This window comes from Phaseolus vulgaris, chromosome 11, assembly GCF_051622355.1.
Source record: "Phaseolus vulgaris cultivar YP4 chromosome 11, ASM5162235v1, whole genome shotgun sequence".
NCBI classification, from domain to species: domain Eukaryota; kingdom Viridiplantae; phylum Streptophyta; class Magnoliopsida; order Fabales; family Fabaceae; genus Phaseolus; species Phaseolus vulgaris.
The window spans coordinates 49067851-49091837 of NC_143508.1; the positions used below are offsets into that span (position 1 = coordinate 49067851).

At 34.9% G+C, this 23987-nt stretch overlaps 2 protein-coding genes across 4 annotated transcripts; one reads left to right on the plus strand and one right to left on the minus strand.

Annotated features, from left to right (window-relative positions):
* The first annotated feature begins 326 nt into the window (after window positions 1-326).
* Window positions 327-20283, plus strand: EMB1135 (RING/FYVE/PHD zinc finger superfamily protein). Of its 3 annotated transcripts, none has more exons than XM_068630399.2 (32): window positions 327-986; window positions 2611-2676; window positions 2806-2979; window positions 3061-3191; window positions 3307-3383; window positions 3918-4099; window positions 4236-4313; window positions 8874-9006; window positions 9496-9556; window positions 9649-9730; window positions 10244-10369; window positions 10475-10618; window positions 10683-10782; window positions 10855-10986; window positions 11645-11715; window positions 11792-11964; window positions 12168-12261; window positions 12433-12530; window positions 12610-12745; window positions 12878-12984; window positions 13791-13886; window positions 13974-14061; window positions 14158-14278; window positions 14401-14512; window positions 14593-14716; window positions 14808-14885; window positions 14967-15085; window positions 17769-17822; window positions 17905-18007; window positions 18442-18570; window positions 18969-19080; window positions 19847-20283. In XM_068630399.2, the coding sequence occupies exons 1-32, from the start codon at window positions 522-524 to the stop codon at window positions 19876-19878; spliced, it is 3798 nt and encodes a 1265-aa protein (XP_068486500.2). In that variant the 5' UTR covers window positions 327-521; the 3' UTR covers window positions 19879-20283. The 3 variants fall into 3 exon arrangements, 2 of the variants coding, with proteins under 2 accessions (XP_068486500.2, XP_068486544.2); XM_068630443.2 differs by having other exon boundaries at window positions 381-986; window positions 2806-2974; XR_016517236.1 differs by having other exon boundaries at window positions 383-986; window positions 14158-14306.
* LOC137824810 (metacaspase-5) lies at window positions 20258-22713 on the minus strand. The gene is made up of 2 exons (XM_068630509.2): window positions 22293-22713; window positions 20258-21274 (listed from the first exon to the last, which is right to left on the minus strand). Exons 1-2 carry the CDS (start codon window positions 22636-22638, stop codon window positions 20367-20369), a joined length of 1254 nt encoding a protein of 417 aa, XP_068486610.2. The 5' UTR covers window positions 22639-22713; the 3' UTR covers window positions 20258-20366.
* Window positions 22714-23987: the final 1274 nt, after the last annotated feature.

Consider the following 23987-nt stretch of genomic DNA (forward strand, 5'->3'; position numbering starts at 1 on the left):
AACATAATTTATTATGATACCAAATGATTTAAATTAAAATTAAATTAATTATACTAAAATTAATAATAATAATTTGAAAACAAAATTTTAATTTTTGATTAAACGTTTTCTCACAGAACTATTAATTTTATACACTAAAATATTTAAACCTCTACTTAAAAATAATTAGATTCAAATTTTGCAAGAAAAACTACTTAATCTAAATGTACAAGAGATTAAAATTAAAGCATGGAAATAAAAAAAACTAGAAAGCTTTATCACGTGAGTGTCACGTGGCGATTCGAAGCTGAAAAGAAGTGAGCCCAACTTCCCTAAAAGGCACAGTTCCCCATATCCATTTCCCAACAATAAGAAATTGTTGTGGGCTTCTCTCACACGCCAACAACAACACCAACACAAACAACACCATCTCAAAATCAAACAAAGGAAGAGAGAAAGAGAGAAAAGAAAAACCTTCGCTCTCCCCGCCAAACGCAATTTCTCTCCAAAGGAAAAACCCTTTTCGCGCTCTCTCCTCCCAAATGACACAACCATCGGCACCTCCGCCTCCTCCTCCGCCGCTCGCGCCACCGACACCGACAACTCCGCCGCCTCCTCAGCAGTCCGAGAGCGTCCGCGTCCGCTGTGCCGGCTGCCGCATGATCCTCACAGTGGCGCCCGGCCTCACGGAGTTCGCCTGCCCTACCTGCCGAATGCCGCAGATGCTTCCGCCGGAGCTCATGCCTAGGGACCGTGCCGCCGCCGCAAATGCGCCAACACCGGCGCCTCCGACCTCCGCTCCGCCCTCGCAGCCTCCGCACGCGCCTGCGCACGGCATTGATCCCACTAAGATCCAGCTTCCCTGCGCTTCCTGTAAGGCCATCCTCAACGTGCCTCACGGCCTCGCGCGCTTCGCTTGCCCTCAGTGCAACGTTGACCTAGCCGTCGATGTCTCCAAGGTCAAGCAGTTCTTCCCCGCCGCTCCTCCGCTGGAAGAAGTTAACGAGGTTTGTCTCCTTTCTGGTGCTTCTCTTCTGCTTATCGACGATTTCGGTGATTGAGAAGTGGCGAACGGGAATTGTGCCATTTGTTTACTGTGTAGTGTGATAGGTTACGGTAGGGTTTCTGTGTAGTTTAGTTCGTCTTGGTTGATATTGGGATATACTGTACAGAGTGTGATTGGTGTGATTACGGTTGATACTGTACTGTTTCCAATGAGGATGAATACAAGGAAGTAGATATGAGTATGCTTGATGGTTGATAAATACTTTTGTTCGTCTTGATTGATGCCGAGGAGCATGTTTGGAAAACTTTAGTCGGTCAACACACATTTCGTCAGGCTAAACATAAAAACAAGATTTTGTTTCTTCTGGTAAAAGTTGGTTTCCGTTGAGATAAACACCAAAAGACATGCAATATAAAGTGTGATTGTGATGGTGGTTGTTGTTATAATGTTAGTGTGTAGTGTGGTTACATTTGGATTTTTATGTGTGCTTCATTTTGCGTTGATTGATATTGGGGACATACAATATTAAATGTGATTGTGAAGGTGGTTGATGTTATAATGCTTGTGTGTATGTGTAATTTTAGGTTACATTTGGATTTCCGTGTACTTCAGTTTGCCTTGATTATTGGCCGCATACAATATAGAAAGTATGATTGTGAAGGCGATTGATATTCTATTATTTATAATGTTACTTTGTAGTGTGATTTCTATGTACATTTCAGTTTGTGTTGGTTGCTATTGGGGACATACAATATGAAGTAGGATTGTGATTGCAGTTGATATAACAATGTTGCTAATGAGGACGAAGAAATAAGGGAGTAGAATATGAATACGATTAATGGTTGTTAATGTGAAGATGTTAGTAAGAAACCCTGTGGATGATTAAGAGGAAGCCTTGCTTTGTTTTGCTTGATAATGGGATTCTATGTATACTTTAGTTCATCTTGATTGATATGGAGGATATTTGATAGGGTGTGAATGTGATGGTGGTTGATTTTATTATGCTGCTAATAAGGATGAATGAGGATTACGAAAGGGAGTGTGATTATATGTACTTTAGTTTGTCTTGATTGATATGGAGGATGTACAATAAGTTTTGTTTGTGGTTGAAAGCTTGACATGGCTAGTGTTGCTTATTGGACTTAACAAGTATTATCTAATGGTAGTAGAATGTGTTTGATAGTTAGTAAAGTGGTGTAGCATTTCTTGATTGATGTGGAGGACATACAGTGAGGAGTGATGGTAGTTGATATGATAATTTAGCTACAAGAAGATGAGCAGGCATTATGAAAAGGAAGAGGAATATGCTTTATTGTTGGTTGATGAGGTAAAGTTGTAGCAAGAATGAATTTGCATTTCAAAAAGGAAGTAGAATGCCATTGATAGTTGATAAGGTGAAGATGTTAGAATGTATTAAAAAACTGAAAGTAGAATATGCTTGATGGTTGAGGAAGTAAAGATGATAATAATAAGACTAGGATGAGTTATTCTATTTCTGGGGAGAGAACTCGGAATTACTGCTGCTGGAAATGGGTTTACATTTGTACAAAATATGTTATTTGTACATTTCATTATCCTTATATCAATATTTTTTATTTTTTTGATCATGCATTCAATTAAATCAGGTTGCTGTTGAAGTGGAACGGGACGAGGATGAAGGTGGCATGGTTGGAGAAACATTTACAGATTATGTGAGTCACTAATTGTCTCCTTTTGAAAGCATAGTTTGCCAGAACTTTGTTTTTGCAGATTATTATTTCAGTTGTTATTTCATGTTATGCTAGCACATTTTAGTGGTATTAAGATGCCTCCTTGTGCAGCGGCCACCAAAAGTATCTATTGGACCTCCACACCCAGATCCTGTTGTGGAGACATCTTCCTTGTCTGCAGTGCAGCCACCTGAGCCAATTTATGATCCAAAAATTAAAGATGATTTGGAGAGTTCAAAGACTTTGTCTTGCTTGCAAATTGAGACATTGGTCTATGCTTGTCAGGTTTCTTCTATGATATAATTGATAATACATGGTTATGTTTTGCTTTCCCTTTCCTGTGTATGATGTTCGTTTTTATGACAGAGACACCTTCAACATCTCCCAAATGGAGCTAGGGCAGGATTCTTTATTGGAGACGGAGCTGGTGTTGGTAAAGGTCGAACAATTGCAGGATTAATTTGGGAGAATTGGCATCATGGAAGGAGGAAAGCTTTGTAAGTCTGGGTCATGGCATCCACATGAAATTCTGGTTGTGTTTTTGAAAACTGAGATGCTCTGGAAGTTTTGTTGTTTTGATGCTTTTGTCACATTTCCAATGATCTTACACAGGTGGATTTCTGTTGGTTCAGACTTGAAGTTTGACGCTAGAAGAGACTTGGATGATGTGGGTGCAACATGCATTGAAGGTATTTTCATGGAAAATTTTACAGATAAGGTTGTATTTATTACTTCCCCTATTAAGTTAAATACATAACTATTGCAAAGTAATTCTCATTATGGATATTTTTATACATACCTCTAAACTTTTGTTTTCAATTTTGCGATTGAGGTGTGGGTATTTCTCGAGGTACTAGTTTTGCCCACACAGAATTGGGATTTTGGATGTGTAGTAGGTGGTTCATGGCCAGTGATTTTCAATAAGATTAACACTGTTAACATATAGTGATTCCTTTTTTTTTGGTCTTGTTACATAAATAGAATTTTGCTTATCCTCCTCTGTTTTCGGAATCACATTTGTTATTAACCTCCTCTTGTGTACACTCTTACCTCTAAATTTGCTTTTTTATCCAAAGAATGAAAGTTTTCTTTTGTAGTCCATTTTGGGTGTTTGTCTAACTGCGTTGAAGTCTTTAGTTTAAAAACTTATGGGTTATTGTTGTATCTATATCACAGGCTTGTTACAAATTTAAATATCTTCCTTTTCTCTTCTCTCTATCCAGTGCATGCTTTGAACAAACTGCCTTATTCTAAGCTTGATTCAAAGTCTGTTGGGATCAGGGAGGGAGTTGTTTTCTTGACGTACAATAGTCTCATAGCATCTTCTGAGAAAGGTCGTACTCGTCTCCAGCAGCTTGTACAGTGGTGTGGACCAGGGTTTGATGGTCTTGTAATTTTTGATGAGGTATGGAAATATCTCTGATGTCAACTGGTATCCAAGGGTTGTTTAATTTGATAGTTGTTAACTGTTATTTCAAGTGTTTCTTGCATTGAATTTTATTCCTCCATTTTGTTGCTAAGGCTTAAATGGTCCATTGTAGTGTCACAAAGCAAAAAATTTGGTCCCTGAAGCTGGTAGTCAGCCAACGCGAACTGGAGAGGCAGTGCTTGATATCCAGGTTTGTTCATTTCAATCTTTTCAAGTAGTGGCCAAAAGTTTCTATATTGTTTGTGTTGTTTTTAGTTGCGAATTTACTTTGAGTGAGTCTTCATTCATTGGGATGATATACTTTTTTTAAATATATTTTTGGTTTTTTTATTCCTTGTTCCTTGTTATTTTCATATGTAGTATTTTTGGGAATAATTTTAATACAGTGAATCTAAATGCAAAGTGTATAAGATAAGTGCTATCTAAGCAGAATGAAAGATAGCAATAGTCTGATTTAATATGCTTAGTAGATGTAACTTGTAGCATAAGTACATAGATAAAATGAAGATTCTAAAATTTATATATTTTATTTTGAATAAAAAGAGTTGAAAGCTAGTGGTGGAAAAGAAACATATTCGTGTGAAATAAACTTACATGGACTTGGGTGAGGGACATTCTTAATTGGATTTGCATACCATTATGCAACAAATTATAATATGGATCACACTTGCTATAAATGGAAAACCCCATAGCCATGCATGTCAGTATGCTACAACTTGTAGTATCTATCATTCTTACTATAAATTGCAATTCCGATAGTCATTTAGGCTATAAAGACCAAAAACAATGTTTTGGATACATGATTCAGAAAACCTACTTGAGTTTCATTCCTCAACATAAAAGAAGTTTCCTAATAAATAATATGGTGTCATTCTTGTTCTCACCTAACTTATGGAAGTCACTCATGATTTAACCGATAATTCAATTTTTAATAAAGGCTTAGTGGTGTGAATTGATAGAAGTAAATAACCATTTTACATGATATGCTCAAATCCTTGTCCCGTTTCTCAAATGTGTTGGTAACAACTCAAAATCATTACATTAATGTTCTAAATCGAAATTGTCGTGTTTGTGCCTGAAGGCAATATGGATATGACGATTGGATGAGATGTTGATAGGTCCATATACAACCATTCGTTTTGAAGTCTCAAAGTTTTTGAAGCTTGTGTTCTACTATATTTGAAGCTTTTGTTGGAAAGACGTGGTGTAGTGCCATTGTTGCAAGAAGGGCAAAGATGGAAGGAGGCTATGAATTGATACAAAATATTACCCTAAGACCTACTATCCAAAACACAGTTTCATTGAGTCTTGTTTTTTCCCTTTCCAAGTGGCAAATGTGGCTATTTTATTTTATTTTAAATGGGGTGAGACAATAATTTGAAATCCGTCATATAGATGCTTTGGTTTTGGATTTTGGATAAATATGAAGGTTTAAGTGAATGGTTTTTTTCCTTGTCGGACTGTTGACACAATAGTATATAATGAAGTTTATGAATAATTGCACAATTCTAGTGAATTCTAATCCTAATTTATGAACTTAGTCTACTCCTTGGTACCTTGTGTTGCATTGAGTCCCATGTTGTACCTGATATGTACCATATATGAAGCTTGAGAAATGTCCTTGTAATGATGCTGATCTTGATTTGTTGGAGATCCCACATTGACTAGAAATATGATCAAATTATATGCAAACCTCATTTTATAAGTTGATTTCATGAGGTTGAGTTAGGGTTAAAGTGCATTTCCTAAGAGGGCATCAAACGCCTATCATAGTGAAGTTTGTTGGTCTATCATGTCACTCGCCATCAGACTGCTATTAGACCACCTACAAGTATCTAATTCCACGTTTTACTATTAGGCTACCTACAAATATTTAGTTCCACACTCAAATGTCTAGCCATCGGTGTGAGATTGTGTCGGAGATCTCACATTGACTAAAGTAATTGCCAAATTAGTGTGTAAGTGGGTAAAATCTTGATCACAGTAAATTAGACACTACAACTCTTAAATATGTCTTTATTGGTTATCCTTCTAACAAAAAGTGGTACAAATGTTATAATCCTAAATGCCACTTTTCATTAAAGAATCATATTCTTGTTAGCATTTTGCTTCGGTGGAGAAAACACTTGAGGCGGATAGACAACTGATAGACTCTCCTTCCTGTCCTTACCATATTTGTTGTTGCAAGATGCCCAAAATCTAATTGATGGAGCCACCAAAAATAAGATAGAACCAATTGATAGTAAGGAAGAAGTCATTCTTTGGCAAAAAATATCAATGAAGACAATCCACTATGACTCTGGATCAAGAAGAGTTCTCTAACATAGTGGTGGAGATCCTTGAATGTAATAGAGAGGAAGTGTTATTGAGAATTTACTCATTGTGTTGAGAAAGGGAAAAAGATTGTGTTAAATATCTTATTTTTCAATACATCTGCACTGACAATCTCTCTAATAGACATCAAAACTTTATTGTATGTACTATTGATACCACATAATTTCTACCCCAATCCAAGAAGCCTTAAAAGTTAAACGTTGGACTAAACCATTAGAGAGGGTTGATGCATTAGTAAGAAACCCAAAATGAAAGATTGTTGACAAACCAAGAGACATTAAGGTCATAGTGAGCTAATATATTTTTATCTTGAAAAATAATGCAAATGAGTCAATAGACAAACATAGAGCTAGTTTGCTTGTAAAGCAATACACTCAAACTCATGAAAAAGATTATGAGGAGACCTTTTCTCGTGTGACAAATATGAATATGTTGTTCTTGCTCTAATAACTCATTTTGGATGGGAGTTACATTAGCTGGATGAGAAGAATGCCTTTCTTCATGAAGCTTTAGAAGAAGAAGAGTACACGGAGATTCCTCCAGGATTTGAAATTCATAGTGGAAGGAATAAGGTTTGCCTCCTAAATAAGGCCATATACAGTTTTAACCAATCTCCAAGAGCGTTGGTGGGGAGATTTACAAAAGCAGTGGTTTCCTATGAGCAAAGCTAATGAGATTATACTTTATCTATTAGACACTCTGTTACAAGTAAACTTATACTATTGTCGGTCTATGTGGATGACATGATTATTACAGGAGATGATTACATTGAGAAATTGACTTCAAAGGAAATATTGATGGCCAAATTTGGAATGAAAGACCTAGAAAAGCTTAAGTATTTCCTTAATTAGAGGTTGCTTATTAAAAAGAGGATTTTCATCTTCCAAAGAAAATATGTACTTGATTTCCTTAAAGAAATAGGTAAGTTGGGATGCAGAATTTTAGGAAGTCTTATTGAAGTGAAGAGGGAAATCTTTTGGAAAAAAACCAATATTAGAGATTGGTAGCAAATCTTATTTATTTGTTTATTTATAACACATGAGACTAGACCAATCATTGCTAATTCAATTAATGTGGTAAGTCAATTTATGCATGATCCGAGAAAGTCACACATGCAAGAAGTTGACGGTAAACCAAGGAAAAAGGCTACTCTTTAGGGAAGAAAACACTTTTACCGTGAAGATATATATTGATAGTAGTTAGTATCTTACGATTCACGATACATATCGTACGAAACGATACGGTTTCACCCTCCCACGATACGAATCGTGTGAAGAATCTTTTTCGTCCCTGAATCTTAGTTGTATCATGTGATTCGTACAAAGAATCGCTGAATCCCGAAACGAAACGATTATGTATTGTGTGAATCAGTGTGGATTTTAAAAAATGAGTAAATAAAAAAAGATAGATATAATTTGTTTAATAACATATATGCACCATAGAGGTTGTTTTGGTGAAATTGGGTGGTATATATATACATATATATAATTTATATAATTTATTGTATCTTGCATGTATACATATCTTATATATTTAAGTATATATTAAATTTTTTAATGTTTATGAATCTTACGATTCACGATACGAAACGATTTACGATTCATAATATCAGCTCTCCGATACACTACTTGTATCTCGATTCTACTATCATGATGCAGGATTTGTTACTGACAAAAAATCTATCTTTGGGTACTTTTTGTTTATGAGAGAAAGTCTGGTGATCTCTTGAAGCGGGTATCTTGTTCAAGTGCAAAGTAGTGCAAATGATTGTGGAAGCCTGCTTATTTTTGTGTAGCGTATGTAGCATGACTGTATAAACGTTCTTCTTGGGTCTTTGAATGATAAAATTGTATTTCTAGTGTTCTGCCCATGGTATTTTGAGTGAGGTTCCTTTGGTGGATTCATTACGGGATTCAAAAGCACTAGTCTTGAAACATCATACATTATCAGATAACTTGATACATGGTCTTTCACTGTTAAGTGTTGACTATTTAAGGCAATTGAAAATAGACAATCAGCGAATTATATTCTTACTCCATCAAAATCATTTTAGTAGTGATCTGTAAGGTGTGACACTTTTATAGTTGTTAAAATTGAAAATTTGGGTGCTATTTGTTCTCATAACAAAGGTTTAACTATCTTACCAGCTCAGACAATTCATTTCCGATAGTGCAACACAAGTACTAATTGGAAACAATTAGTTCTTATTTTATTAAGTATTGTTTTTTAATGTTTTGAAATAAGAATGATTTCTCTACAATTATCTTTTATTTTACTTATTTTTCCAAAATTGTCTATCCTACATTATCTGCATTAATGTATGTTAAAGTGAAATTAGTACTCTGCAATATTTATTTAGCATTGAAATAGTGGGAACAGGATGTGGTTTCTGAGTTATTGCTGTGTAATTTCACAGGACCGACTGCCTGAAGGTCGTGTTGTTTATTGCTCAGCAACTGGGGCATCTGAGCCTCGCAATCTGGGTTATATGGTTCGACTTGGTCTTTGGGGAGATGGGACGTCATTCTTAGATTTCCGTGAATTTCTAGGTAGTTTCTTATCTATTCTTTCCCTATTTAAAAAAAATACAATTTAACTATTAATTTTCATTTTTCTTTTCTTTTGAACATGCTTTTCTATTTCTTTCTCTCAAAATAATTTTTTTGATAAATCCACTCATGGACCTTTTCCCCCTTTCAAAATACTTGCTTGCTGCTGCACATTTTGGAGGTATATTGTATCTGTCTAGTTGATGATATCTTTATTCTGATATACATTCTTCTCTTTGTTTGATGACCATTTTTTGTACCTATATTTTTATTTTACAATAGTTTATGAATAATATTTTATGATTGGTAAGCATGCATTTATGATAGATAACTAATATTTTATGATTGTTTGATTTCATCTTTCTGTAACTAGATATTATAGGATGTTTAAAGAATTTGTTATGTCTTTGCTTTCTACTTGTGTTTCTTGTCCTTGATGGCCCCATCTCCTAAGTCTGTGAAGTTAACAATTCGAAGTTAAACATCCAGGTGCTCTGGACAGAGGGGGTGTTGGAGCTCTTGAATTAGTTGCCATGGACATGAAAGCAAGGTTATAATATTTTCATGTACACACCAACCTACCTTACCGAACATGTATTCTTATGAAAGATAAATTGTTTTGCTTCATTTATCTTGTTTTAGGGGTATGTATTTATGCCGGACGCTTAGCTATGAAGGTGCAGAGTTTGAAGTTATTGAAGCACCATTAGAAGAGAAAATGATGGTAAACGGAATTTATTTGTTATTATTTATGGAACCTATAATTTCTTTAGTGAAGAAACAGTGGAAATTATCTGGTAAAAAAAGGGAAAAGAAAGGAAATTCCATCAATGAGTTTCAGAAGGCTGGTTGATAGTTATGTTACATTGTATAAAATAATTAGCCATTTCTTTTTCTGATAATTGGTCTGTGTTTCATTGGTTTCTGCTTGTCAAAGTCAAACATATTTGTTTGTATCAATAAATACCGACATTATGCAGTCACATGCATGTATGTTTTCAGATATGATTTTTGTTTGAGCATGTCTAATCAGGAATGTACTTTCTCTTTCTCTTTGGTGAACTGCAATTTCTTTTTCTTTTCTTAAGTATGATATGAGAAAGGGATTGAAGTATTAAGAAACTGGAGATGTCTCCTGGCTGCAGATTGTTCAACTTTCTTTTGATATAATTATAACATGCATGGTCAACTGAATTCAATATTTGTCTTATGATCTTATTTCTCATAATAAACATAGGAAATATATAAAAAGGCAGCAGAATTTTGGGCTGAATTACGAGTAGAATTGCTGTCAGCCAGTGCCTTCCTAAATGATAAACCTAATTCTAGTCAACTGTGGCGCTTATACTGGGCAAGCCATCAGGTATTGAAGTTTATGTGGTAGATTCAATCTGTATTTGGATTCTTGTGTCTGTGCACTAATATTCATTGATGTTTTTGTCTGTTCATATTCCTTGTAATGCTGTAGCGTTTCTTTAGACACCTATGTATGTCTGCTAAAGTCCCTGCTGCTCTGAGACTAGCGAAGCAAGCATTAGTTCAAGACAAATGTGTAGTCATTGGTCTTCAGAGTACTGGAGAAGCAAGGACAGAGGAAGCTGTGACAAAATATGTGCGTATTTGAATTCTCTGTTCATTGCAGTTCATTTTCTTATATGCTTTATTATTTTGAATAGGGTTCTGAACTTGATGACTTTGTTTCTGGACCTCGAGAATTGCTGCTTAAATTTGTGGAAGAAAATTACCCTTTACCAGAAAAACCTGAACTTCTCCCAGGTTTGAGATTTGTTTTTCTAAATGATTCTCATTTATTTATTCATTGTGCATTTAATCGTTCTTCTTTAATAGGAGAAGATGGGGTGAAAGAACTCCAAAGGAAGAGGCACTCTGCAACTCCTGGTGTTTCAGTAAAAGGCAGGGTCAGAAAAGTGGCCAAGTGGCAACCTCCTAGTGATGCTGAAAGTGATGAAGAATCTGAAAGTAAGTCTCTTAGAAATAAATTTTGGATGAATCCTATGCACTTGTCCTTGTTTCTCTTGTGCCTCTGTAAGTGAAAATAAGGTGTCACTTTTGATATTATTATCATCATTATTATTGAAAGCAGAAAATACATTCTTAAACCATACGGTTTTTGGAATTTGAAATTTGCTCAACCAATGCAAAATAAACTTGTAGGATATATTTGAGAAACTGAATAATTGCAAGAATAGTTTTAATCGTACACCAGTCCCTATTTTCCAATTACTCCTTAAAACTTTGATTGCATTAAACATTAGTTCTGTGACAAATTGTTAGCAGATAGTACTTGAATGTTTGCATGATAGATGATGATAGGAGTTGTTTCTGCTGAGAAGTGCACTGACCACTGTATCATGCATAACCATATTTAATTTTTGTTTTTCTCTTATTCCATATTGAATTAGTGCCATTGACATGTGATTATTTTATTTGTTTGTTATGTTTTTATCCATTTGACCCACTTCATTGGCAATGGAATATTAAAAGCAACATTGCGATTAATATAACCTTTTTATTCTCATGAGTCATGATATCCGATTTTAAAAATAAAATGTTAGAAATTTGAAATTTGCTGGGTTGCTTGTTTGCATTTTACAAAGAGTCCTCTGGTTTGGTGCAGCTGACTCTGGTGTTGAATCTACTGATTCTGATGATGAGTTTCAAATATGTGAAATTTGTACTACTGAGGAGGTGATTTTCTTTGCTTTTTAAGCCGTTTAAATTGTTTCAATAATGGAGATTCAGTAATCACTTGATTTCCCTTCAGGAAAAGAAAAAAATGCTACAGTGTTCTTGCTGCGGTAAATTAGTCCATTCCACATGCTTGATGCCACCAATTGGGGATGTAGTTCCTGAAGAGTGGTCATGCCATTTGTGTAAGGAAAAAACAGATGAATATCTTCTAGCAAGACAGGCCTACATAGCTGAACTTCAAAAGAGGTATAGAATTTAAACATTACTATTGAATTCTTGGGGTCATGTTTGCATGGTGAAAATTCTCATTTCATGTCGAATAACCGATGAGTAAAGAAACTGATTGTATGAGATGCATTATCTTCTGTTAACCAAAATTAGGAGGTAGAAAAAATTAATATAAAAATAGGAAATTGTTAATTGATGAACATGTTCTTACATTATTTCAGGTATGATGCAGCCTTGGAACGCAAGACAAAAATATCAGAGATAATTCGGTCTTTGGATCTTCCAAATAATCCTTTGGATGATATTGTTGACCAGGTAGTGATCATATGCTTGATTTACATTTTTGCTTTGAAGGACACTTTTCAATGTGAACAGAACATAACTGTTTAAATACATTGTTTAAAGTTAATTTTAAAGTGATAACATATAGATGGAAGGGAGCAGCTAACTCTTTCCTGGCTACAATTATTACAATTTAATATGCAGCTAGGAGGCCCTGACAAAGTTGCAGAAATGACAGGAAGGAGAGGCATGCTTGTGAGAGCTGCTACGGGCAAGGGTGTAACTTATCAGGCTCGTAACACGTAAGTTGTTGTTTGCCTCCCTAATTATTACCAACACTGCATTATATCCTATTACTAATTTCTGTGTATACCTCTTTAGAAAAGATGTCACCATGGAAATGGTTAACATGCATGAAAAGCAGCTCTTTATGGATGGTAAAAAGTCAGTTGCTATTATCTCTGAGGCAGGATCTGCTGGTGTTTCATTGCAGGCAGATAGACGAGCTGCTAACCAGGTGGGAAAAACTTATTTGATAGAAACCATTATGCTTGGAAATTTCTAGTATACTGAACTTTGAATATGTATTCTAAGCATAATTTGTTGTCATTTGTTTCTCTTTCTGTACTCTCTAATCTTTGCCCAACAGAAAAGAAGGGTTCATTTAACCCTGGAACTTCCATGGAGTGCTGACCGGGCAATTCAACAGTTTGGAAGAACGCATCGATCAAATCAAGCTTCCGCACCAGAATACAGGTCATTGAGCACCATTGATTAACATCTTTTGCATTCTATTTGTTTGGTTGCGTATTGGTTCAAGAAGGAAATCTTATTGGAACTCTTCAATTCATCCCTTGGAACCATATCGCATCCCAGATATGATGAAATAGGATGAATTGAGGTGGTATTTTGTAAATACATAGTTATCTTGAGTAAACTCACTATTTCTTTATTTTCCAACTGTATAGAAAAGATGTTTCTTTTGTTCTTTCTTCAACAATTTATGATCTCCACTAGCTAAACTCATTAATTGTTTCCACTCTATGGCTTCAAACAGGCTAGATATTTAACATAGAACTGAGGCTTAAGGAAAATGATTATGTTTGAGGCTCTTTTTGGAGATGAGAAAGAAAGATGAGGAAAAATCAGTTAGGAAGAGGATAAATATTATTAAAACTGATGCTATAACCTATATTTTGGAAGGAGCTGGCTTCCATATTTTTGTATTGCAGGATTGTGTAAACTATCATGTGCAATTTACTTCTCTTAACATCAGTGTAATTGCCTAGCCAAACTCCATTATTGTGTCAATGTCTTTACTCAAATGGAAGTTTTTCATAGATGCAAACTTGCTGCCTTTCTTCTAAGCAAAAAATTGTATTGTTGGTGTGAATTGGTTCACTATTATCATGTCACCTGATAACATTTAAAAAGTTAGGATTGAGACACTTTAACCTGATCAGATCTTAAAATAGTTTCAGTCGTGAGCTTTGTTGATGCTTTATCTAGATGTCACACCACACCAGTTGAACCTAATCTCTATTACCATAAATATTGTACAGGATACTCTTTACAAATCTTGGTGGAGAACGAAGATTTGCATCAATTGTTGCCAAGAGATTAGAATCTCTTGGTGCTTTGACTCAGGGTGACCGCAGGCATGTTGAATTTATCAGTTTTCTTTTTAAAATGAGCTGACATTGATGAACATTTTGGCTGTTATTCCTGACATTTTTTGTTTGCAGGGCTGGACCTTCATTGAGTGCTTATAATTATGACAGTGCCTATGGAAAAAGGGCTCTAATGATTATGTACAAAGGAATAATGGAGCAGGTTTCATAATATTTATTGAAATTAAGAAATATGGATATTGAAATGTGTAAAAGAAAAAGATTGGTCAAATACATCTACTGACAATTTTTTTTTCAGGATTCTCTGCCTGTGGTACCTCCGGGATGTTCATCTGACAAACCAGATACAATTCATGATTTTATTGTGCAAGCCAAAGCTGCTCTGGTATCTGTTGGAATAGTAAGGGACACGGTCCTTGGTAATTCATTCATTACTCTATTCTAAAAGTTAGTTTGCTTGGTTTGGTAATAATTAAATTTGTTTGTCTATAAGTGTTTGGTAACATTACCATAATTAAATACGTGCTTCCTATATTTGTAGGTAATGGTAAAGATCTTGGAAGATTATCTGGTCGCATTATTGATTCAGATATGCATGAAGTTGGGCGGTTCCTCAACAGGATTTTGGGACTACCTCCTGATATTCAGAATGGGTCTGTTTTTTGCGAATTAAATTGCTTGATGGTTGTAAGTTTTGGTATTAGATTCAATATAATAAATACTACTGTAACAGGCTATTTGAATTATTTGTGAGTATCTTGGATCTTCTTGTTCGGAATGCTCGCATTGAAGGTAACCTTGACGCAGGCATTGTTGACTTGAAAGCTAATGTAATTGAATTACAAGGAACTCCAAAGGTTAGTTTCTGCTGGACCTCTTTTGACAATTATTTATACTAGTTTTATTATAAAGCTAATATTGATGGGAAATTTTTTCACTTCCATGCAGACTGTTCATGTTGATCAATTGACTGGGGCCTCAACAGTTCTGTTTACATTCGTCTTGGATCGTGGGATCACATGGGAGGTACTTGTTTTTTTCTACTTGACCTGAATGATGGTGTGTTTTACGCTGATGCTGACTTGTAATTTAATATTGACATGTCAGTTGGCAAGTATGATGCTGAATGAAAAGCAGAAGGATGGACTTGGTTCAGCCAATGATGGCTTCTATGAGTCCAAGAGGGAGTGGTTGGGGAAACGTCATTTCATTTTAGCATTTGAAAGGTATATTTCATATTCCTGTTTCCTTAATCTAAGATTCTAATTTTATTTTTTATTTAATGTTCCAATACTGAAGTAGATGCAAATCTTGATGTTCCAATATTTGTTAAGGTTGCACAATATAATTTCTGGGCTTGTTTTATGTTCACATGGATGGAAACCCAAAGAGGAAGAAACTGCAGGCCTCATCTTTTTCCCTTTTGTTTGTTTCTTTCATTTTTTTCCCATTTTTGAATTAGGAGCTTCCTTAATCAACATGATATCCAAGATGATTTTTTCTTGCCCTTTGACATGAGTTGACGTGTATAGTGGCAGTAGGTTCTCCAACAATGAGTTGTTTGTTGTGTTATGAGTTGACTGGTCACCTTACTTTGATGATTGGAGACTTTGCTTTAGTGTTTGATAGCAATATTGTCAAAATTTAGATACTTTTACCTTTACACTGTTAGGACACAAAATAAGGATAGGATTTGGAAGGTATATTATAGGATAAATAAAAAATAAAGGGCGGTTAGTAGCGGTTAGTGGTGGTTAGTAGTAGTTAATGGTTGCGGTTAGTGGTCTTTAAATAAAGACCAACTGGTTTAGTGAAGGGTATGTTTTGTTGTCTATTCAGTTTGATAGACAGGGAAATCCTGTGTAAAAGGAATAATGTTTTCCTTTGTGGGCATTCGGAATGTAAAGTACAGAATTATTAATACAGAAGATTATTCAGTAGATTTTGGTGTTCTTGACTTATTGTTGGGTGTGATTTTCTTGGTTCCTAACATACACACACATACATGGGGGGAGAGAGGACGAGATAAGAAGAATAACCTTCAAATAACAATTTTTAATGGTCTTAATTTAAATGAATAAAAATTATGTAACTTAGGCATCAAACCTATGCTCAAGCCTCAAAGCTAACTTTATCCTAAATATAAAATATAATATTTTTTTTGGATCACATAAAGCTGTCACCCAGCATAAAAGGAAGAGGCGTGAGAAAATCTAAATGTCAAGATGGTATAAGAATATATCCAATATCCATTTCAAAGATCACCTACCATATTTATCCGCACATCAAGACCAGTTGTACTAGGTGTGAGGGGATGTATTGGAAAATACCCAAGTCTCATGTTGGTTAGAAACACAGTTTGGAAAGAGTGTATAAGTGGGGGATGATCCTCGCCTTACAAGCTATTTTGTAGGGTTGAGTTGGGTCCAAAATCTAAATGTTATGTGCGTATGTGGCAAAAGATTGGCAGTTGCACATTAACAACATTGTACCCAATCACACTCAAATCCATCCATCCATCCTGCAACAAAGATTGATGACGAATGTAGGTGTAGAAATAGAGAACAACTCCTTATCTCTAATTGAGAGCAATGAAAAATAGAGGCTTGTGTCTTGCATGAGAGATTGACCAAACAGGACAACATTGGAATGAAAAATGAGGTTAGGTTTGCTAAAAAAACACTTGGGTTGTTGGATCCTCTTGTCTAATGAAGATCTTTGATTCCACCACCATTTTGTAGTCTCCCTCGAAAATCACAGCATGGTTCTATGTGCTAACAGTCTTCTGAAGAAATGAGATCAAAATCCACATGAAAACTGTGTTGGAAAGTCCCACATTGCTTACCCCAATTTTTGGAATGTGGCTTATAGAATTGTTGGGCAACATCAATTCGTGTCAATTGATTTTAAAGATGAAATCTGACAAGGCATCAGAGCCTATAGCTTGTTTTAGTAATTGCCTATTCCTGCATCACTACTTGCTTTAATTCTTGGAGTGCAACTCATATATCTATTGGGTAACTTCACTGAATTCACATTGGGTTTAAGATGAAATTTGACGTGGAATCAAAACCTGTAACTCATCTTGGTAATTGTCTATTCTAGTAGGCTTGCCTTGTATGGTAGATATACGAGGGTATGTTAGGAAGTCCCACATCACCTACCTTAATTCTTGGAAAGCAACTATTGGACAAACTTTTACGATGAAATCTGGCAAGTTGTAGAATCAGATGATCCCATGAATTAATTTCTGGTTTTGACAGTGGTGAGACATTATCAGTGTGACTAAATGGAAAAGGTTGGATTGGAGTTATTCATGACCACAACAAAACCTTGATGTTTTCAATGTTTGAGAGAAACATTCTCAACCCTCAGTGATTTATACCAAAGGATTACAAGATTAGATGCCTCACATTTTGGTATTTCCCAAATATTGGCATCGCCTTCAATACTGTTTTTACAATGAATGTTAGCGTTTAATGGATATAAATATCATGTCAGGGAAAACTGGTTTCAACCTGCTTGTTTAAGTGAAGCCTTGCTTTCTCAAATTTAAGTGAAAAACACTTTTACACCGAATGTCTCGTAGATAGTCAATGCAGAGAACTGTTCAAATCACCTATTGAGTTTATTATGGAATCTATAGCTGAAAGATAAACTCTGGAGAAAAGTCAAATCATTCATGGTAATACGAAAATAGTTGATCTCTGATAAAGTTGTCTTTTACTATTTATTTGTGTAGCTTGGTTGTGGCTTAAAATCTTTTTTCATTTAAAAAGAAAACAAGAGAGTAGGAAATTAGTAATAGAAGATATACATTCATAAAGCAAGGCATCAAGTATTAATGTTTTTGTGGTCATTGTTCTTAATTATCTGATTTTGTCAGTATTTCCTTTCATTTTGTTACAGTTCTGCTTCGGGTACTCATAAAATAGTTCGACCCCCTGTTGGAGAATCAAACAGGTATGTATTTCCCAGTAATCAAGCCTTGTTGATCTGTTCAGTTTAATTGTATTTTTAACCCCCATTTCTCTTAAATATATAGGGAGATGCCTCTGTCTGAATTAAAAAGTAAATATAGAAAAATTTCGACTTTAGAGAAGGCTCAGTCTGGTTGGGAAGAGGAATATGAAGTTTCATCCAAACAGGTATAATTCTAAGTTACTTTTCCCTATTTGTAAATTTGCAAGAAAGTCGATGTGATTGAAATCTTGAGGCTTGACAAAAATTAGTCGAGGACAGCTTGTGACTGTTTAAGCATATGCCAGTTTTATTTGAGACAAAATTAAACAATAGTTTATTTATTTGTTACAGACAATGATGGTAAAAATTTATAAGATATCATTCCCTTTTAACTGTCTATTTCTTTATTAGCAAGGGGACAAAGTAAACATTCATGAACAAATGCTCCAAGAACTTTTCTCTTTGTACTGCCCTCTTTAGATCAACTTGTCATGTATTCTGAACTGGTGTTGCACTCGATTGGTTAAATTTATAAAACATATAGATGGATGGAAGCGAAAAAAAAAAAAAAATATATATACTCTTGTTGACTCACGCAACTTCTTACCTTTACTGGCAGTGCATGCATGGTCCCAATTGTAAGATTGGCAACTTTTGTACAGTTGGTAGAAGACTACAGGAAGTAAATGTCTTGGGTGGTCTCATCCTTCCTGTGTGGGGAGCCGTAGAAAAGGCCCTTTCAAAACAGGTACTTCTGCAGCATAAAAGTTGCCAGGAACTAAAACATTTTATTGAAAAAGGCTTATTAATTAAACTAGTCATTGGAGCTGAATTTTGAAATGATGAGGTTTGCAGTGTGAAATATCTAGCAGACTGTGTTGGATTATGTTGTCAGTTGATATGATTTATTATAGTATTATTCGCACAAATCCTGTCTTGAGTGTACATTAACCTTTTGAGGTTCATAAGAATTTATTTCTTCCATTAATGTTTTCTTGGGGGACTTTCCTTGTGGAATAGTTGGATCATTTATTCAAAACTTGTGACTGATTATAAGATATATTTTGATTGATAGTACTTTCAGAAATTCCTTAAAATATATTTGTCTCTGAAGAAAACTAAACGTGCAAAACAAAATCTGTACAGGCCCGGCTAAGCCATAGGAGGTTACGCGTTGTACGCATTGAAACTACTGTGGACACCCAACGTATTGTTGGGCTTCTTGTTCCTAATGCAGCAGTGGAAACTGTGCTTCAAGGTTCTCTCTCTAAAACACATTCATATTTCTGAATATGCACTCATTATTTCCCTACATAGAACATAGAAATGGATATAATTGTCTGGAAGTGATTTTCTTGACTTAGGTACAATATTGAACAAGTTTAAGATTAAAGTTTTTCATGATTTTATTTTTTGCCCGGACTCATTTATATAGTTTGAAAAAGTTAACCTCCTTTATATGCACATAGCATGGAATTGTGCAAACGGAATATTGTGCAACCTAGGGCATTTACCTTGGTTTTGGATTTACTTGCTAATAGTATGCAAGTATTAGTATCCCAACGTGTGCTTCATGTAGATGGTATAGTTTTGTGGATAGAATCTTTGGAGTTAACTATTTTTCAATTATGTATGATCAAGCACAATGAATAAGTTAAGCAAAGATGTGTTGACAATGGATTGGTGAAATGAGAGATAATTCTCTATGGCAAGGCATACTATTTAGGTATTTACGATTTAACGTGAAAAGTCATACATAGGGACCTAAACCATAGGATCTAAGTTTAGATTTAATGGACTGATATAGATGTTATTTGTGATGGAAAGCTGCTGCTTAAAAGGAAAATTTCAACATATAGTATTTGGTTAGCAAGCTCTACGGTACTGATTGTTGAAAAGTATAAATAAAGTGTAGCGAAGATTGAATAATAGATGAATTTTCTCTCTGTTTTGATCTATTTAATTTTTTTTTGTCGATTTTGATGTAGCAACTAACCTAATTGTTTTTTGAACATAATTTACAGGTTTAGCATGGGTTCAAGAAATTGATGATTGACATGTGACAATAGGATTTGCTCAACTCTTTTTTAACGAAGTTTGAATTTAGGTACCTCTTTTGGCAGTTGCTTGTGCTACCACTGACATTCGGTGTCTTCGAATGTCGACAAGCAATTTTTTTTTCCGAAACGGCTCTACATTGACGCAGAATTTTTTGAGGGGAAGGACTCCATCTCTTCGCCCCGCAACACAATTGTGCAGTCTCATTTTTAGTATTATTTTGTCACCCATTTTGGGATGTAATTCGATTTTGTATATTTGTGTAAAGATGATTCACTGAAAAAGTGAAAGAGTAGATAGCTAGGTTGTATCACATATAGTCCAGTCAATCTGAACTAGTTTGTATCAGATATCACGAATGATTACTGAAATCACAGTTGAAGTAAATATTCCTTTTCAGCAACATTGATTGTCCCAAACATAGTAATACAAAAGCATGCCATACCAAACAAATTATTCTCTTTTTCTGCACTAGAGGACAACTTATCAGCACACAAAAGAACCTTCAACATGGTGATCACTGCAATAGAGTCCTGGTCGTTGGGTGAAACCTCCTCTCTTCAGCTTATCCCTTGCCTTCAATACAAGTTCTTGATTTGTGACTGCACCACGACTCTCCTCAATTATAGCCTGTATTGCATTGCTGAAAGCTCCATAAGCATTGGCAGCATTACCAGAAGGGCTTGCATCTGCAGAGGTCTGATCAGTCTGACAACCGCTCAACAGAATTGCTCCGTCTGGAAAACGAGGCTTGGTTGATCCAGCATATGCTTCGTATTTACTGTCTACCTTTGTTTCCATGGCAGGTTTTGCATATCCATTATCGTTTGCATCCAGCTTTTGCTTGAGAAACTCTTGGGCGAGACTACCCACCAACCCCAAGATTCCACCGTGCTTGTCACTTCCACCATCCCCGTGTTGGAGTTTGTTCAAGATAACCTTCATGAACTTCTTTACTTTAGGGCTAGCATCTTCCCCAAAAATATCGTAAAGTGAAAGCCTGAATTTGCCAACATCGATATCACTTTTTCCAGTTTTCTGCTTGAGTATCTCTATGACAGTAGAAAGTGGCAATGACCTATTCTTTACATGGGCATACTGCTCATGTGGAAGTTCAATGTCCCTATCATCAGCTTCGTCGTCATGCTTGTGTCTATGATGGCGCAATGATGAAGGAATATGAATTCCGCGAGACTCAATGGCATCCTCCACAGTACGACGTAGAAAACTGGACAAACCAAAGCCAGAACCAGAATGCTGCCCTTCTCCCTTTGTACTATTTCCTATCTGCTCCTTAGCTCCGTCAATTAGACCACCACTATGGCAAGAATCTGATACAATAGTGAGCTTACAATCGCTTGGAACCCCGTCAACAAATTCTCTGAAATCATCATCTGTTAAAAGCACACAAATAGTTTATTACTTCCCCAAAACCTGTTCCAATTCACACAATATTGTTACCGAAAAACAGACTTCTGATGAAGTTTACTCTACTAAAAAAACATCCTGAAAACCGCAATTGATAATGAATTTGGTACGGGAGCAAAAGTCAGAAGTCTGCCAATAAAATGCATCAACTTATTCATTTTTAAAGGAAGCCAACCAACACAGTTCAAATTTTGGACTCTTTCTGGAAAACTCCAAGCCCGTTACAAAGTAATAATATCATCATCATTCTGCACTATTTCCTACAATATTGTTCCCTAAATGTTAAGTGTTTTTCACGCGTATTCCTTCCGGATCTCTTCATGTCATATAAAAACTGAGACATCAAAAATAAAATTTTAATGGATCATTTAATTAAACAAAAAATGTCTAAGTTGCAAAGCATGCTTAAGATCAATTAACAGTTCTTTTTTCATTACTAAGTATCTCTTTATGAATACGGAAACTAATCTCTTTTAGGGATCAATAGGTGGAATTTTCTGCATTTTCAAGAACTAAAATTTAAATACCGATACTTCGTTAAAATTTAGCCCCAACATTTTAACAAAAACTTTTATTTTACCTGTAGCTCCTGTTGACCCAAGAGGAAAAGAAAATTAAGGATAATTTTGGTAAATAAAAAGGGAATAAAAATGGTGAAAATGAAAACGAAACAAAAATATGAAAATCTGTGAAAAATAACATAAAAATTAAAAAAACTTAATTAGAAACAAATGAAAAATAACAAGGTGAATAAAAATAATAAATTAAAAAATAATAGCAAAAAACAATCTTGTTTTCACTCATTTTCTATTTAACCAAACCGTTTATTTTATCATTTCTTCTTGTCTCCCAAACGTCAAGTTAGAGAGATCGATCAACATAAGAAACTAAGAAAATGAGAAATTATCTTCAGCAGAGTTAACTATAAATAACTTCCAAAATTGACTAGATTATAAACATGCAAAAGTGGAGATGGTAACCAACCAGTGATGAGGTTCATATCAGAAGGAACAATGCATTCATCATATCCAGTGTCATCATCCTCTCCCGTTTCCGCAGGAAGGCGCGTGCCGTGTCCGCTGTAGTGCACGAACAGCACGTCTCCGGCCTCCGCCGATCGAATCAGTGAGGTCAACGCCGACCGGATGTTCTTCCCCGTCGGCTCCTTGTACGATTTGTCCGTGTCGATCATAACGGTGATGTCGTCTTTGGAGAAGCCGTAACGGTCGACGAGACACCGGTGCATTCGCCACACGTCGTTGATGCAACCTTTGAGCTCCGCCTTGGTGCCCGGGTAGTTGATTCCGATCAACACTGCCTTTTTGGCCATTGCAATAGAGAGCAGGTGTGTGAATCTCTCTCTCTTTCTCTTACTTTGTTTTACCTCAGAACTGACGAAAGAAAGAGTGTTTGTTCTTTTATAACAAAAACAACTTTTCATTAATTTCTTTTTTCTTCTAAGCCTTTAGTCAATAAATAATAAATATTCTCAATTAATATTTATTTTGCTTTCGTTAATGGAAATTGGAAAAATTGATTAGCCAAATTAATAAGATTATTATGAGAGCTCATTACGTGGGTTTAGTTTAAGTCTGCACGCGTTAATATATACTCTAAAAGTATCTGGTCTGTATAGTGCACGTTTTAAATGAACTTTAATGACTATAATCAATGTCTAATTTCTAAAATATCAAAGTTAAATGATTCACACGTATATATTATGAGTTTTTATAGCATAACTTAATTAATGTATATTACTTCATAAACTTCATCATTTTTACCTCAGTTTTTATTAATTTGTTCAGTATTTATAATATCTGTATCTAATTAAATCTTTATCGTCCATTAATTGAATGATGTAAGTGGTACTTTATCCTAAGTCCATTAATTCAACTTGTTATTGACACAAAGTACATAAATTTGTATCTAAAATCACATTTTTTTTTTCAATTTGGGTGTTGAAGTATTCAATTTGGATGTTGGAGTAGTGAGTAAAATCTGGAAGTACATAAACAATATCATTTTTAAAAAAGACGTTATTGACGCGTCTAAAGTGTTCGCAATGGTTCAAGTAAATGTTTGTCTTGGATTTCTTCAAAATCTTGTTTTGGTTTGTTCTCCTATTCTAGTTGGTGTTTGGACTTTTTGACTTGTATGAAGATAGTTTCTTGATGCCTTGCTTGAAAATTTTTATTTTATTTAGTTGTGTAGCTTTGTTGATAAGTTGTAAGAGGATGATAAATTACAATGTTAGACCACCCGTAAGTGGTTTATATTTATTAATTTTTTATTATTAATAAAAACAAACATTTCTTTTTTGCAATTTTTTTAGTTTAAATTCTATTCAAGTCAATTTCCATACAAAATCATAAAAGTTACTTATTTTTTCACATTAATTCCAATATTGTGTTATATTAATCATAACATTTTATATTTGTGGACATAAATAAGTCCAAGATAGCAACACGTTACTCACTTAATGAAAAAATTAAACAAAGAATGAGTTGAAAATATCCAAACGAGAAACTTAAACTTAATTAAGTTTATAATATTAATTTGCATAACAATAATTTACTTAAACATTAAATAATGCATGATGAATGTAAACAACAACAATTATCCGAAAAAAAAAGTTAACAACCCTTAATTAGGATTAGACGGGTTTATGAATTTTTGCTT

Bases quoted from the DNA above. Each gene is read 5' to 3' on its own strand.
- EMB1135 (XM_068630399.2), top strand. From the start codon at position 522: ATGACACAACCATCGGCACCTCCGCCTCCTCCTCCGCCGCTCGCGCCA. The intron at 4,314-8,873 runs GTTTGTTCATTT...GTAATTTCACAG, and splicing joins AGGCAGTGCTTGATATCCAG to GACCGACTGCCTGAAGGTCG. The intron at 10,783-10,854 runs GTTTGAGATTTG...CTTCTTTAATAG, and splicing joins AAAACCTGAACTTCTCCCAG to GAGAAGATGGGGTGAAAGAA.
- LOC137824810 (XM_068630509.2), bottom strand. From the start codon at position 22,638: ATGGCCAAAAAGGCAGTGTTGATCGGAATCAACTACCCGGGCACCAAG. The intron at 21,275-22,292 runs GTTGGTTACCAT...TGCTTTTAACAG, and splicing joins TGATATGAACCTCATCACTG to ATGATGATTTCAGAGAATTT.